This window comes from Myotis daubentonii, chromosome 6 (genome assembly GCF_963259705.1).
Source record: "Myotis daubentonii chromosome 6, mMyoDau2.1, whole genome shotgun sequence".
In the NCBI taxonomy this organism is placed as follows: domain Eukaryota; kingdom Metazoa; phylum Chordata; class Mammalia; order Chiroptera; family Vespertilionidae; genus Myotis; species Myotis daubentonii.
Window position 1 is genome coordinate 2455254 of NC_081845.1, and position 18016 is coordinate 2473269.

The following is an 18016-nucleotide window of genomic DNA, read 5'->3' on the forward strand; positions in this document are numbered from 1 at the left end:
CAAATGTAAAGTTAAAAACTGAATTAAATTCAAAGCCCATAAGCTCTTGAGAATAATTTGTACAGTTTGAATGTCTCATGTGTTTGAATTTTGTGCAGTTGTTATTTAGAAACAAGGGGCTGGGTAAGTTACTTCTCCTCCTTACGCCTCCATGGCTGGAAGCGTAAAACTATCTTCTGAGGCTGTTGATGGTGTGAATAAGACACTGCACACTGTGCAGCAGCAGCTACCATCTGGCACTGTGATTAGCAGCCCTGAAGGGCCATCTGACCCTCTGAGTGCACATTCCTTCACTTCAAGCACAGAGCTCTAACTGGAATTGCTGAGTCTCACTGGGAGTTTCCAGAAGACACAACATTTGACTGAACTAGCTTTAATCAACTGTACACATTTCACCCATCAACACCGTTGGCCAATACAGGCATGGCTTCTTAGCTCCTGTTTATGACAGGGGGCCTCAGAAAACTAATGGACGTCGATAAAAAAAGTCTCCAAAGAGTGTTCCCGACGAAGACCATTCCTAAAGATTCCCAACGGTGTATTCATTTACCACTGTAGTAACTGTTCTCCACAATAATTCACCCAGGGTCTAACTGTGTGCACATCATTCTTCCATTCTAATGACCCATGTGTTCACCTGCTGCACTAGTTTCGACTGCCACCTGTTTGTTGAAGGTGACCATTCTTTCGACATTTTCCCACAGCCCTTCATGCGGCCCCTGCAAAAACTACAAAAAACAAAACAAAACAAAAAAAAAACACAAAAAAAACCCTACAAAAAAAAAAAAAATCAATCATATTCTGTCCTCAAAATTACTTCTCTAGCATCTCTAATCTGTTCAGTATTTGTTTCCCATCAGTAAACAAGGGATTAAATCCTGTCTAAAGAAAGGATTTCTGAAAATAAAAAGAATGATGCACAGAAAATTTTCAAAATATATTATCACTGAGGGAATAAACAAAAAGCTTATTTGTGGTCCCAAAAAGGAACCACACTGACTTCATAGTTAAAGTTTAGAGGACTCAATATTTAAGTTCTTCTAATATTTCTTAGGGTGATTTCACTCTTAGAAATGGTTTATAATTAGAAGATTAGGTTCAAATTTTGATTGCTACCTTTTTGGCAGCTGACCTTTGGCAAATTACTCGACCACCTTGAGCCTCAGTTTCCTCACCTACAAAATGGAAATAATAAAACTCAGATCAATTAAATATGTGTAAAGTACTTAGAATAATTCATGATACAGAGTATACTCTAATTCAAAAGGACTATCCATAAGACACTGGCTTCCACTTGCAGACCCCATTACCATATACTTAATGTCAGAGACAAGCCCAGTCCACCTGCTGAAGATGAGCAGTGCCCTATGCTGACTGGCACAGACAAGCTTCCACGCCTCTCATGAAGTCTGACTGCAGTTCCTGCTCTTAAGTTCCATTTTATTCAAAATCAATGCTATTGTGGCCATCAATAATACTAAAGTAATATCAGTCCAAGAGAATAAAGTTTGAAGTGGCATATTCATTCCATTGCTTCAAACCAGCAGCTTAGAAAGATACAGTACTATCTTCCCAACAGAATTAAAGCACATAGGGTTTATAATTTTCTCTATTTACAAAATCCTTTATGGGGACCTGGAGCGTCAGGGCAGGAGGGCATCTATGCCTTCATGTATTACCTAACTGAAACGTGTTCCTTCCCAGACAGTTTTTTCCAGGTCCTACCATGTGGCAGGCATTCATCAAACACCAGAGAAATACTCCATAAAAACTGAGTTTACCAGACGAGTAAAGGATTTCATCTCCTTGTGACTCAGATCAGTAAATAGCATTTCAATCATAAGAAATAAAATGATATTTAATCTCTAGTTTTCTTCACTTGGCATAAATTGACAACTCTACAGGAAAAAAAGTAATCAATGGACTTTCCTTTGAAGTACCAGAAATATATCTCAACCAGGCTTCTTCTTTACATCAATACCTCTTTTGTCTCCATCTGTTTGTCATTGTCTTTTTTCAAAATAACAGGCAACAAACAAATAGTAGTACTTTCCATTTTGACTTTACTATTATTAACATTTTTTTAACAGCTCAATAAATAAACTATAGCATAACCCAAGATGATTTGGTTAATTTATTATGTGTAATCAATTTAAATTAAGATTATATAAAGCACTCCTAGTATTCTAAATCTATAAATTCTTCGCAGAATTCACATACGCTAATACCGAACACATGGAAGCCATTCCAATTAACTCGCTATGCCCAAGGTATGTTCACCTGTAGCTTTTAATAAAACTAAAAATGTAATCTACAGCCAATTTTTGGTGTCCTATTTTAATATTATCCTGCATGTACATTCTGTTAAGCTTTAATAAATTTTAGTAGACAATAGTACAAATTAAAAATAAATAAAATGTGTGAATTGCTTCTACTTGAGGTTAAGAACAAAGTAGACAAGACAGGATATGGACACACCAACAACCGGAGACACAGAATAGAAAAGCCATGAGAATATAGGACATTCAAAGGGTACAAAACAGCAAGGACTGTCATTTCCAGAGTTTAAAAAACTACACCTATGAGTTTAAACACAAAATGTACTATTAAACAGTGTTAGCTAAACTTATTAAGAACAATGATTAACATTAATTGATGACTTACTATACACTGAAACACAGTTCCTGGTGTTTTAGAACTAATTGAACTCTCACAACCACCATAAGAGATAAGTGACATTACTAGTCCCACTTTACAAACCATGAAGAGATTAACTAATGTGTCCAACAAAACCAAAGTGACAGAACCAGGATTCACACCTAAGTGATCTGGCTGCAGAACTCACTCTCCTAACCATTCTGTTCTTCTGCCAAAGAGAGCAGAAAATGCTTTTCAGGCTACAAGTTCAATCCTAGTCACACACACTCATCGCATCTCACTACACACTTGTAAGCTCTTGTCCACAATGTCTATGTGTGCACCAGTGCCGTAAGCGCAGGACATTACTGCAGAATGAACAGAAGTGGAGAAGAGGAAAAAACATGTTTTGTTAACTGCCTGATAACAGTAGTTTTTTAAACTAGCAGAAACAATCATCTTTTGGTGAAGATTTATTTGTCCTCAGCTGTCGAGGTTTCACCTCCTTGTGACCAGGCTATGAAAGTAGCACTACTTAATGCCAATGCAACCCTAAGTGCAAGCGTGGGAACCAAAACTGCATGGCAACACAAAAATGCATGTCACCTAATTGAATCAGAATCTAGAATCTAATACTTAAGATCCTAATAAAATATTTTAAATACACCTAAATATACTGAAGAGGAACTCACAAGCTTGCCTAAAGTATCTTTAAACTCAGATGACAAAAAAAAGCTATAAGATTAAAAGATAATATCAATGAGAATTTTTTTACCCCCAACTTTTTAGCTACTATTTTATCTACAGGGAGAAAAGAGTGATTGAGATTTGGTCAATGAGAGAGCTTAAACAAAACGAGGTGGGAAGCTCAGAAAAGCAGCATATCAGCATCAAGTGAGAATACCTTTTAGGTCTGGTGTTGGTCCCATGAGCTCCACAAAGCAATTCAATGCACATGCTGCAACATAAGCTGACCACAGGTGTCATTTGATAGCCCTCTCGAGGCAATGTGTTAAAAAAATCAAAATAACAAAAAACAACAACCCTTCCTAACAATAAGTTTAATCAATTGGCAATAAAATCTAGGTTATTTAAAAAAAACAAGTCAAACATTTTCTACACAAACAAAAAGTCATAAGTATTCACTCGACAAAAGGAAACTAGGCAAATAAAACCTCTCTAAAAACAGTATTTACAGTAGATAGTTAGGTCTTTATTAATTAAACTAGAAAAACAAGAGGTAGAATGAAAAACAAAAACTAGACACAGTATACTTTAAAGTAAAATGTCTAGAAAACTTGTGATCAACACAGAATGTTGATGAAACCAAACTGAGGCTAGTTAAAAGCCTTCTTTTTCTGTTTACTAATTCTACAAATGATCTGACATACACGCAAACTTATTTGACTGTTCTCATATAAATCTCAAACATTTTAGATTTTCCCAAAGTTTTAGTTACATACTTTTATATATACAACATTACAGTTTGACTAATTCCCAAATTGGAAGCTCCTCGATTATAAAGACCAAAGTAAGTTAACAAGACTGACTGAGTGATAATTTAGTTGGCTAAATGAAAAATGATAATTAGCAGGGCAAAATCATGACACCGCCTTTAAAATGTTCATGCTTCTGACATGAAATAATGTGTAGTGCTTTATACACAAAAAACCTGATATTTTATTAGAATGCAAAAGTTTAATTAATTAAATTATTCACAGAAAGACTTGCCTCCATTTTTAAAAACTTACCTTCTTTTTATCCCTCATTGAGCCTTTGCCCCGGACCATAATTTTACATCCCGTTTCTGCTTCAAGCTGTTTAGCTGTAAGTCCTCTAGGTCCAAGGATTCTCCCAACAAAATTAAACTGGGGGGAAAAAAAGTCATCATACATTATTCTCTTGCTTGAATTTATAGATATTAAAATTATTTTAAAATATATATTTACTTGCGCAAATGAAATACTTTTTAATAGTCAGTTGAAATAAATTAAGAGTCCTTATACATTTCTTGCCAAGTTTGGGGGAGGGGTGTTATAATAGCTCATTGTTTAGCAATAAATTTTCATATGTATTAATACAAATTATAAATTAGGAACAATACATTTGCCTGAAAAAGGTACTACACTGAACTGTCCATTAACATGTAATCTAAACCAAAGCATATAACAAAATCTTAGATACCACACAAGAATGCGAATGTCTTCTACAAAACTCTGCAATGATGGTGTTCAGGGAACTGTTCATTATGTTAAATAATATTTGTTGTTGTTGTTTTTAACTAAAATCCTTGGGGAAAATTCTTATTACTTATCTAACGAGCTATACTTTCTCTCAAGCAGCTGTTCAGAGACCATATTTTTGGGCTGCCTGTCAGAACTCTGCTCTGGTGGCCAAATGTGGATTCCACCCGGTACTAAACATTTAAGTCTTAAAAGTAAATGCTTTTTCATCACATTCCTTACAAGTTTTATACCTATACACTTATTTTCTTTTTCCCATTTCTACCTTTAACTTATACTATTTTTGCAAGGAGGCTTAACTCTTTTCATGGACAGGGGAGTGATAAAAATAATTGCATAAATAAAGAATTAGCATCCCTCAACAGAAACTTCTAGCCTTCATATACAGAAGTTTATCTTTCAAAGGGAGAGTGGGGGAAGCAAGACATAGATTAACTCTGAAAACTGAAAAGTAAATTTTCCTCACTCACATATAGTCTGTATATGAGATAAAATACCATCACTTCCACAAAAATCCAAAGGTAATGATTCCTATGCATACAGCTTCCTATTTTTTCCTTGCATATGAGCCACTGCTGGCATGCCATTACATAAAAGTCATATGCTACAATTCACTGCGCTCAAGGCTTAAGCTAGGGCACTTCTTCAGTCTTCTGTGCCTCAATGGCTCTTACTCTGCTCACCAAGTTGCTGACCAGCATCCCCACATCCTAAGTGACTCACAAATCAAAGCTGGGTAGTGCATGAGGACAGCTGGAAGAAAGTCCTCTTCCCTCAGATTCTGATACAACGTTTTCCATCCGAAGTTGAGACTGTCCTCTAAGCACTTGATCTAGCTCTACAAGCTCCCCAATTCTGAAATGTGCCTGATCCACCTCTACATACTATCCCTTATCCCTCCTAGTTCCCCAGCAGAGAATACTTCACCTCTTCACCCAGCCTACAGCCCTGCACTCTCATCCACCTAACTATTACTCCCTTGAAGGTACCTCCTTTCCTCTTCTTGCTACTTTTAAGATTTCCTCTTCTGCTGGAACCATGGAATTAGAATTACATAGAAAAAAGACTTCACCACAGCTAAATAATCCTTACAGTTATTACTTATTAATAAGCAATGTTTTAAAAGCAGTCAAAACCAACCAACATATTACATCTATAACACAAAATTTTTGTAACCTTAAAAATGAACCAATCTTTATTACCCAAGAACAACAAAGCTCAAGTGTATTAAAGTGCATACCACTGGGATTCTAATACAGTAGAAACTGTCAAGGTCATCCTCAGAATATTGTAAGCAGAGAATGAAAAAATTAATCATAGCAGCTGCTTTGTCTACTGCAGCCAATTTAATATCATTTGCCTTGCATTAAAATTCATTGTGTTGATTTATCATGCTAGTTCTTCAGCTTCATGCAATTAAACCAATGTCACAACACATTCAAAAATAATAATTTCATACAACTGGGGCTAACTGCAACTTTAAACACCCAAAGAGCAAGCAAGAAAAAAGACACTCATTAGCCCTACATTTTAAGTACAGACCTTTCCACGGCTCACCTACATTTATGCCTAAAGAAGAGGTTAACAACAATTATGTCTAATGATGCTCACTTCATTTTAAATAGAATTAACAGATTTCTACCAATGACAATACACAAAGCATTATGGTAAGTTTTTCCATTAACCTTTTAAGATATCTACAATTAAGATAAAACTTCCTGTGACAGGCTATCAAAACAGGTAATTAATAAAAAAAAATGGATCACCAAAAGCATTCCAGTGAAATACTTCTAAGAAATGTTAAAGAGTAACTTCTGCTTAAAACTTTGGAATATTCTGTAAAAATATGCATTTCTTTGGGTTATTTTCTACACAGATTAGTAATGTTTCTAAATAGTGTGTTTAGTATTTCTAAAGTGAATTTCAGTTAGATACCTTACAAACCTTACATTCTACCACTTAAGTGACATAACAGGTATGAAACACCACATGTATATTTGTTGATGAAGCCTTTTACTTTAGCAAATGACCAAAAAAAAAAGAACCACTTCAAGTGTAACCAACAGCAGCGAGCCCATCGTATGGAGTGTGTAAGATGGGAGAGAGTTATGACTACTCAGCAGTACCAATAACATCATCTTGTTCAATGTTGTTTCTCTGTAACATTGATGAGATACCTCAGGAACTTAACACTTTTTTATATCAATTAACCCATGGTAAAAATTGGTTTCATTATTCCTTATTTTGCTTAAAGTCACAGAACCTATGGATAACATTAAGTGAGGACTATTCAACTGTTTTTAATTAAAAGTACCAGAATGAATACATCAAAATGTCTTCATCTGGGGGAGACAAATGTCTTACTCCTTTTCTACCTTCAAATTAATTATAGATAAGCAACCAAACATGTCTCCTTATGCTACCTAATAATTAGTATAGGAATCATTTTGCAAAACTTTTCACATATGTGAACTTTATACACATCTTCTGTTGGCTATGCAAGAAGAGGCACTTTCACCAGCAGCTTAAAGGGGGAAAACAGTAACCAGTAATAACCCAAACCTGACACCTGTGAATGTAGATATCCTAAATTATGACAAATCATCTTTTGAGTATAAACATAATTGGGAAAGAATCTAAAACCATTTTTTTAAAAATCAGGTGAATAAGAAAATATCCTCTAGTCTAGAAGCTATATAACAAGTGTTTAGGGAAAAATTACCTGCACAACTAAAATAAAAATATGAGGCAATAAAAGCCAAGAGTTTTATGATGTAAGTATATGACAATATATATGACAGCTCAAGATACAAACTCTTATTACACACAAAATCCTTTAAAAGATGCTAAACTTCTTTTCAAACCTTTATTTTGCTACCACCTTTCTGTTCAGACACATAAGCAATTCACTGTTCTCTAAAAATGGCAGGCACTTTGAAATTTTCTCTGTAACACCTTCTTCTGTCCTTCCTTCTCACCAACCATGTCAAATGTCTCTCATTACACAATACTGAGCTCACGTTTCTTCTGTGACTTCCTTGTTATTCTTACCTCTAGACTAGTGGTCGCCAACCTTTCGGACCTCACAGGTCACCAGTGGTCCGCGGACCACCGGCTGGCGCACTCTGCTCTAGACAGTTGTACTTTTTCTTCTCCCCCTCCACAGTGACCATCTCAGAGTGCTTGGCATCCAGCCTCAAAGAACTCCTATCACATGGAATGCCATGATCTGTGGCAGGCATTCCCAAGTCAGGAACCAGCACCTGATTTTTTTATTTTTTATTTTTACACTTCACAGTACCTCACACAACATACAGCACATAGAAGAAACTAATACTTGTTCAAATTGTTGAATGATACAACTTAAAAAATGTCCACAGAAATCATAAGATTTTTTTTCATCCACTAGTAATAAATCACTCACTCAGTCATATGCAGCACAAGAACTCTTAATACATTTCAGAAATTTCTCAAATGGTTAAGCCTGGCTGACTGATCTCAGGATAAATTCCAAATGACAGATAATGTCATAAAAACAAAACTATAATTTCCACTTTCTATTTCAATACAGAAATATCATGAGTGCAAAGACCATGTCACTCTCTATTTCTTAGGTGTTGAGTATGTAGAAGTATGTTTTATTAATGAGTGTTCCAGTATGAGCCAGCTTCTAATGCTTGGCAACTCTACATGCATTAAGTTCCTTAATGAGGGTAACCCTGGAAGGCAGTTACCATTATAATCTATACTTAATACATGACAGGTTACAAAAGTAGCCCCAAATCCTAGAACACCTAGATTAATCAGCATAGTACAATGCCTTTCTCCTACTAAGACCTTAAACATACACCCTGGTCACATCAGAACTCACATTCAGTTTTCTCATTCTTGTTGCTCATTCAAAATGTTTAGTAGAAAGCTTATAAAAACTTTTGCCTGGCCTCCTGCAGCTGATCAAATGATTTTCTCTCATCACTGATGTTCCTATTTCTCTTAGAAAAAAGAACTAGAAAAAAAACCAACCCTCTTCAGATTCAGTTATTATTTTTGTAATGTCTTCTTCACCTACATCCCATAACATATCATTACACTATTTCTATGTAACCACACCGTGCCATTCTCAGTATTTTCATCTGTCGTTATGGACTGGGATCACTGTCTTCATAAGCATCATATACATCCTTTTTATCTTAATTGAGCCACTTATATGAATATTTCAATGACAAATATGTATAACTTCAAAAAAGAGAAAGAGGAGAATATAATTATTTAATTCAAGATTGAGCTTACAAGTGTCACCTCAGACCCAGAATATAAGTCGAGGAGTTGAAATATGTGTTTTGACCATTCATTAAATAGTGCGTAAGCTCTCTGAAATTGATTTCCTAAGTTTTGCTGCATAAATATTACCTGCCTCACACATTGCTACAAAATTATTAATTCAGCTCTGAAAGTGACATGTTTTGGGCACAAATTTTAGTCCTACCTGACCTCCTGATAACTGTCTTACGTTACCCTCGTTCAATACAACTCAGTTTTCAGTGGCTTCTAACTAAATGACATTCTGTTACTATGGTATGCTTATCATCTCTTCCTCTTGATTCCTCTACAATGTTAATTATAAAACCGTCTTCTTCTATATTCTCTATTCTCAATGAACAGCACCACCAGTAAGGCCCTCTCTCATTCTTAGCCTCCACAGGTAACAGACTAGGAAATCTTAAGATTTTCATTAATCTGTCCCCTTTTCTTCATTTCAACTGCCACTGCCTTAGATTAGGCCCTGGAGCTATAACAGTACCATGAGAGCAAGGATTATGTCTCTTATTCTGGTGCCAGGTGCCTATCATAGGCCACACATGACCTTCTGGAAGAATGACACCAACATTTCACTGGTTTATACTCAGATCTCTTCTTGAGCCTTCATGATCCTAATAAATTTGCAAATTTATTTTTCTTTTTATCTATCCTTCAAAATTGCAAATTTATACTGCTTTAAAAGCCATACAAATAAAAAAGAATCTAATCAAAACGATCACTGTTCTATAATATCAAACAATAAAACAGACACATTTTAAGCTCAATAAATTCCTTACCAATTAATGAAGAAAAATGATCATGCCAATGTGAAACAGAACAATGGACAGACTTATGCTAGGGAGGCTGTTTAACACTATTGCTCTTGGACTTGGGAAAAGCAGTTTTCTACAGGAGTCAAAACTAGATTTCAGAAGTCCCTAATCTATACATAACCTCTTTTGTTCTAAAGAGTTGGGTTTATTATTAAGACATACAATATACTTTCCCAAAGAAATAAGTAACTATATTTAGTTCCAAAGATTCTCATTTAGAAGTTTGATTTCAATGTATCTAGGGTGCACTGAGGCAGGTTCTATCAAAAACTACGGTAGTTGTCTGCTCACCAAATTCAAACCAAGAAAAGGCATAAATGATGAGTTTTTCATTCACAAAATAAATGTAGGTCACCTAATATAAGCGGGCACCAAGATGGGTGGTCAACTTAAGAGTGGTATCACCTCCCACTGCTCCACAGCCCATGTCACTGCCAGTGCTGGAGGCGGGGCTAAGAGGAGAACGACTGTTAGTGAGGAGACACTGCTCTCGCAGGTGGGCCAAGAGCAGACCAGCACCTCTCCCCTCCCCTGAATATCCAACAAACACCTCAATGTTTCCAAAATATAAACAGCACCGAGAAGCAGGTTTCTCTCCAAGTTTGTATTATATTACTTTTGTTATTTCAGTGAGAATCTGAAAGATATGGGTGTTAGATACCTGGGACTAGGTATCTAACTGATTTATAAATCTTTTGCAACAGTAATTTTAACAGAGCAGATCTTAGCAAACGTTTTGGATAGAAAAATCAGACATAATTGTATCTCAACTGAGGCTGAAAACACTTGCTTATAAGCAGTAATTTTTCCCTAAAAACTAACCTCATCTTTTAATTTGTCCTTCTGAATGCTAGCTTTTTAAATATTAAAATATATTACTTTAAAAAGAAAGTATCAGCATTTAAGACTCTGAGAAGGCTTATTATTCTTAACATTATTAAACTTTGAAGGCTCTCAATACACTTTTGCAGAGTGATATAAAAAGTAAACTTCAAAACCAAAACCAAAAGTAATGAAAATGACCTTCACTAAATTCATCTGCCAATTTTCAGGTGACAATCTTTAAAAACGGGGAAAAAAACACCCCCAAAACAAAAAACAGCAATAAACCTATACTAACTCAGAAGCTATAACTAGCCAAATTTTCTCTGCAAACCCAGGAAAACCCTTTAAAAGGGAATATAAAACTCTTGCTCCACTATCAACAAAGAGTATTATTATGAGACAACAGTACTGTGAATAACATTATAAATCTATATTACTACAGTTGCCGTGCTTGGATCCTATAAGCTTGAAAAAGACTTCAACAGAAATGTATCCAACTTATAAACCTTTGACAATGCATGTCATCATAATAGCCTAGATCTAACACATACCTTTCAAGGCTAAAATCATTCAAAATTAAAACCCACTTTACAAACATCAGAAAAGACAGATATCTTCATATAAAATCTGAGAAAAGTCTCACTACAATTTCATCATATCACATCCCAAGCAAACAGTTTAGCAATCTAATCTGTTCATGTATACACAGAACAACTAATATCTAATAGCTAGACCTTGCTATATTTGAAACTTATCTACCACTCTGGTAGGTCCTATAAAACAATTACTCAATAATTCAAAATTGATACCTAGGAACATTTAATGACAGAATTATTACTGACTCATTGAAATATAACATCTTTACTTATATCAGTCAGAGTTAAATCCATTCACACACTGCTTATAAGCGCTCCATGGACACAAACAAGTCCTTACTAACCTAAGGGGCCAAACTATCATTTGATGGCCTCTGTACAACTTTTATCTTCACTCGTGTCTGTCACTTTATGAATGTATGATAAACTTAAGTATTAAATGATTTAATGCAATATCTTTTATCTTTCATATAAAACTGTGGGCTCTTTCAAGGGTAGGATTTCTTTTCTTATTCACTCACGGGAACCATATTGAGTGCTCTATCAGATGCCATACGTTTCTTATCTTGATGCCTCCAAACAATTCTGAGCCAGACCTTCTAATTTCATAGACAAGAACACAAACTCTATAAAAGGAACATGAGCTCAAAGCCAACGGGACAGCCTCGATTATTCTCACAAACATCTACCCCACTTCCTTCTCACTGTGGACAGGGGGACCTGATGATGCTGTTTCTCATCTCAGCACTACTGACATCTTAGGCAGGCTAATTCTTTGTGGTGGGAGGCTGTTCTGTGAATTGTAGGATGTTTAGCAGCATAACTGGCCTCTACCCACTAGATGCCACTAGTAACCCCTCCAAGTTTTGCCAAACAAAAATATTTCCAGACATTGCCAAATGTTCCAGAGGGGCCAAACCTACCTAGCTGACAATTGCTGAGCTAAGAGAATGTTAAGAGATGGGACAAGAGCAGAAGCCTTACACGTGCTTAAGCAATCTGGCTTGTCTCTGGCACTCCAGTGACCTGCCGTGAACTGCTGGCACTTGGAGCTGAGTCCAACAGGAACTCCCACCAGCAACCAGCCTAGATCAAGGCCTAGATAGCCTCAGCTCAGCCTCATCAGCAGAGCCTTGGCCAACACACAGTACACACTCGAGCCCACAGAAACCAATTTGTGTTATTTTAGGGCACTGTGTTTTAGGATAGCCTGTGTTGGAGCATTATTGTGGCACCTGTTGACAAATAACACCAGTAAGGGGATAAATCAGGATTCTAAATCTAGGCCTGTCTAGCTCAAAAACCCACTATTATCTCCACTATGTTTAAGCTTTCTCAATTGAATTAATATCCCCACCCCCAGGATGTGATTGGTACACACTAGAGCACATTTTTTTTTAAATTAAATCTATATTTTTCAGATTATTACAGTTGTTCCTCTTTTTTCCCCCCATAGCTCCCCTCCACCCGGTTCCCACCCCCCCCCCCGGCCCTCACCCACCCCCCTGTCCTCATCCATAGGTGCACTATGTTTGTCCAGTCTCTTCCCACATCCCCCACACCCCCCCCCCAAGAATAGTCAGTCCACTCCCTTTCTATGCCCCTGATTCTATTATAATCACCAGTTTATTCTGTTCATCAGATTATGTATTCACTTTTTAGATTCACTTGTTGATAGATGTGTATTTGTTGTTCATAATTTGTATCTTTACCTTTTTCTTCTTCTTCCTCTTCTTAAAGGATACCTTTCAGCATTTCATACAATACTGGTTTGGTGGTGGTAAACTCCTTTAGCTTTTCCTTATCTGTGAAGCTCTTTATCTGACCTTCAATTCTGAATGATAGCTTTGCTGGGTAGAGTAATCTTGGTTGTAGGTTCTTGCTATTCATCACTTTGAATATTTCTTGCCACTCCCTTCTGGCCTGCAAAGTTTCTGTTGAGAAATCAGCTGACAGTCGTATGGGTATTCCCTTGTAGGTAACTGAGTTTATTTCTCTTGCTGTTTTTAAGATTCTCTCTTTATCTTTTGCTCTTGGCATTTTAATTATGATGTGTCTTGGTGTGGTCCTCTTTGGATTCCTTTTGTTTGGGGTTCTCTGCGCTTCCTGGACTTGGAAGTCTATTTCTTTCACCAGGTAGGGGAAGTTTTCTGTCATTATTTCTTCAAATAGGTTTTCAATATCTTGCTCTCTCTCTTCTTCTGGCACCCCTATAATTCTGATGTTGGTACGCTTGAAGCTGTCCCAGAGGCTCCTTACACTATCTTCGTATTTTTGGATTCTTTTTTCATTTTGCTTTTCCGGTTGGGTGTTTTTTGCGTCTTCGTATTTCAAATCTTTGACTTGATTCTTGCGATCCTCTAGTCTGCTGTTGGAACTCTGCATAATATCCTTTATTTCAGTCAGTGTATGCTTAATTTCTAGTTGGTCCTTTTTCATAACCTCGAGGGTCTCACTACATTTATCGGTGGTCTCACCAGTCTTTTTGAGGGTCTTACTAAATTTATCGGCCGTTTCTAGAAAGTTCTTGAAAAACCTTAAAAGTGTGGTTTTGAACTCTATATCGAGTCGTTTGCTTCCCTCCATTTCTGTCATTTGTGACCTGTTTCTTTGTCTCCGCATTTTTTTATGCTTCCCTGTGTTGGTAGAGTGGCTTTGTGTGCTAGGTGTCCTATAGGGCCCAGTGGCTCAGCCTCCCCCAATTACCTGAGGTGGACACTCTTGGCGCACCCCTTTGTGGGCTTTGTGCACAGTCTTGTTGTAGTTAAGCCTTGATTGTTGTAGATATCACTGGGAGGAATTCACCTCCAGGCCAATTGGCTGTGAGAATCAGTTGTGTCTATGGTGGGAGAACTTCTGTGCTGAGGACACTCTTATGAGGCAAGACTTGCTTCAGTGGAGCTTTGGTGCTCACTGAGTCTGCCCCCTGAGTGTGTCCCTTATGGATCTGAGTTGTTGTAATTGGATGGTCCCACTCTGACCACTGGGTACACTGGCTCTTGGATCTAAGGAGGTGCAAATTTAGCCTCTGCCTAAGGCTACCCAGCAGGAGCTACGAGGAGATCTGCAGATTCCCCTTCCTTGTTTGGGGTTTGGGGGTGCCCAAATGAGGCCCAGCTGTGAAGCAATGCAAGCTGCTGTTAGGTAATTTTCAGATTGCAAAGAACCAGGGCATTCATATGCAAAAGCCTCTGCAGCAGCCTGGGTGGGGCGGGGTCTCAGGGAATCAACAGGGCGGAGCAAGCAGCTATGGCTGATCCTCAGCCCTGCCCTACGGGGCCCCGTGTCTCAGTGTCCCGGTAATCGCTGCAAGCACCTCAGAGGGAAAGCCGCCCTCGAGTTCCAAGTTCTGCCTGCTGCCAGACAGTCCAGTTTCTCCCCGTATGAGTCTAGGTCCCCAAAGACTCACCCGGAACTGGAGTTCAGAACAGTCGGGGGCTTGTGACTCCGTCCCGATTCAAAAAGAGAGCGGTGTCCTCAGTTGCCAGCCCTTGCCGCTTGCGCCTCCGTACCTCTGCACTTCCGCACCTCCTCTGAGTCTGTGTGCTTTTCTCTTTCCTTCTAGTTGTAGAATTTCCACTCAGCCAGCCTTCCTGTGGTTCTGAATGATGTCCGTTTTGTCTTTTAGTTGTATTTTTGAATTTGTTGTGGGAGGCAGCAATTTCCGGTGTTTACCTATGCCACCATCTTGGTTTTCCTCTAGAGTACATTTTCAATGGGCTACTGATACCACCTTCTCATTCCCACATCAAGCCACTGATTTAAAAACACTGTGAAGGACATTATACGTACTACCTCCTTTCTGAAACATTGAATCTGAGACTTTCTTCTCCTGTCACCCCAGAGCTATACACAGCCAAGCCCACAACCAGAGCTCCAATGAACACTGCCATAAACAAGGTGCTATGTGCAGATGCGGAAGTTTCTTTTAAAGATTTACCAATATTTCAAAGAATGAGGCTGTCACAAAGATATGCACAAAAAATATTTATTGTCCATCTAACATTACCAGGTAGGTAAATGGAGATATGAAAATATACAAAATCCCCACCGTCAAGGAGCTCACATTCTGGTAACACTTACACAGTATACAGGCATCTTCCAAATGCTTTCCATGCATAAACTCATCTCTAACTCTTCATAATCCCGTGGAAGAGTAACCCTATTACTATCTCCACTACAGAGGTGAGGAAAATGAGGACCAGAAATGGTAAGTAATTTGCCCAAAGTCAGAAAACAAATAGCAGAGCCAGCCAGAGGTCTTGGTCTGAGTCCGTACTTTTGACAACTATGCAGCACTGCCCCTTTGAAACTTTAATAATAATAATACAAGCATTTTTTAATCAAGTGGAATGAATTCACTCACAAAGTCAAGCTTATATACAAATGGGGGAGCATATGTGATGACCTCTAAGATTTAAGTGGCCAATATCTAATTCATAATTCTGAAATAAATCTTTTCCCACACTGCCAAAATCTGACAGACTCCCTTGTTTTATTTGATATTCATATTTTTTAGAGGTGAGATAAAGTTCCTAATATATACCACAAAACAATACTACTCTTTTGGTGTGTATTAATAACCCCAAAGAAGAAAAGCTCAAAAACTACATGCAGATCCCAATTTTGCCAAACTCAAATCCTTTTTTTATTTTTTAGAATAGTTTACTGATTTTTAGAGAGAGGGGAAGAGAAAAGTGAGAAACATTGATGTGAAAGGGTAACAGTGATAGGCTGCCTCCTGCACACCTCCTACCGGGGATGGAGGCGCAACCGGTACGTACCCAGACTGGGACTACAACCGAGCAACCTTCCGGTGCACTGGATGATACCCAACCAACTGAGCCACACTGGCCAGGGCCAAACTTAAATTCTTTTAACAAATTTAAAATCAAGGTATTAAAAAAAGTTACCTGGAGAACCAAAATAGCTTTATATTAATAAACTTTTGCTCCTATGAATTATACTAATTTTCTCATTTAAACTGCTTTGTTAAAATAGACATTTTGAGGTGCTAAAAGTTGTCTATAACTCATATACCCACCTATTGGACATGCTCGTACCTGGATATCTGACTTCAAACTCAACACCTCTAAATCAGAACTGCTGAACCCCCACCTCCTTAACCTGTTCCTCTCCAGTCTTTCCTAGCTCAGGAATTGGCAATTCCTGTAACTTCAACTGGTCAAAACCTTTGAGCTACTCATGACTTTCCTTCACACCCCATTATTCAATCAACAAGTCCTTTGGCTTTAAGTTAACAATCTATGTAGCATCCAAGCATTTCTAAATTCTCTTGTTCAAGTTCCCTCCTGTTCCCTAGTTGGTCTCCTTCCTGCCACCATCACCCAAAGGCCTTTCTCCACACAGCAGCCAGAATGAATCTATTAAAACCCAACCAAGTTCATTCACTCCTTGGCTCAAAACATCTGAATGTCTTCTCCTTTTACTCAGGATAGTAGCTGACATCCCTACTGGAGCCCTCAGCCCCTACATAGTATGTATGGCCCCTCTGCGTACTCTGTAACCTCATATCTTACCACCCTCCCCAACATGCTATGGCCAATGAGTCACTGCACTTGCTCACTCTGTCTGGAATGTTCTCCCCCAAGGTGATGTTCATGCCCACTCCCCCATTTTTTACTATAAACACATCCTCACCATGGATCTGCTTACCCCACTTTATTTTTCTCCACAGCACTGACTGCGCCTGAAGTAAATATTCATTTGCTTACTGTCTGTCTCTGTGAATGCAATGCCTGTTTCACAAAAGCAGAGACATTGTCTAGTTTGCCCTCTACCTGCCTCCTGGAAAAAAGCCCGGCAAAAGGACCACATGTCATCACACCTGTCTGCTTGGCTTATCCACCTTCTGGCGATATAAAATGAGAGCAGTGCTGCTGACACTTGAATGCATCAGAATCCTCTATGGGGCTGGAAGGCAGACTGCTGGGGTTCACCCCACCAGGGTTTCTGATTCAACTAGATACCATAGTCCTAGAACCACATTTTAAGAACCACTCATCTAGATAATGTTATGACCCCCCCCCTTTTTTTTAAAGAAAAATGAGGACCAAGCAGATCAAGGTTATATGCTCTAACAAGGTCTTAAAAGAATTCTATGTTAATGACTAAACAAGCAGATGAGAAGGCTGACGCCTTTTAGGAGACAATAAAATACCAATAGCTGACTTCAGTTGAGACAGCTGCCCAAATCACAATTTCTCATCTCTAGGAATCATTCCAAGAACTAGGGTATGTCCCTAATCATGGCAGATTGGTCCAAAACACATTCTCTAAGAATCTAAAGTAAGATAAAGTCTGGAAGGCACTGATTCCAAATTATGTTAAGAGTAAGGCTTGCAACAGAGAAGGTCCAAAGTCTTCCTAAGATTCTCATAGCTGCCCTGATTCCGTCCGAATCCTTTTTACTACACCCAAATATCTCCCAAATTCTTTCTTTTCCTACGTTATTAATAATTTTTGTATATTTGCAACCAAAATTACTTATAAAAAACAGTAAATGTGCTAAATTTGTAACAAATTGTATTGGAAAAGCAAATTGTGAAATATCAAAGCTTTT

General features: G+C 37.8%; 1 protein-coding gene across 8 annotated transcripts in view; it reads right to left on the minus strand.

Annotated features, from left to right (window-relative positions):
- The window catches only part of QKI (QKI, KH domain containing RNA binding), a 134716-nt gene that overhangs the window by 72000 nt on the left and 44700 nt on the right, over positions 1 to 18016 (minus strand). For 7 of the 8 annotated variants that reach the window (XR_009453342.1, XM_059699883.1, XM_059699878.1 and 4 more), the window contains exon 3: positions 4389 to 4505. The exons of the other annotated variant lie outside the window; for it this stretch is intronic. Coding sequence is in view for 6 of the 7 variants with exons in the window: in XM_059699883.1 (XP_059555866.1) it covers positions 4389 to 4505 (117 nt within the window). In the remaining variant the exon portion in view is untranslated. The remainder of the gene's footprint in view (positions 1 to 4388; positions 4506 to 18016) is intronic. 8 annotated transcript variants of the gene reach the window in all.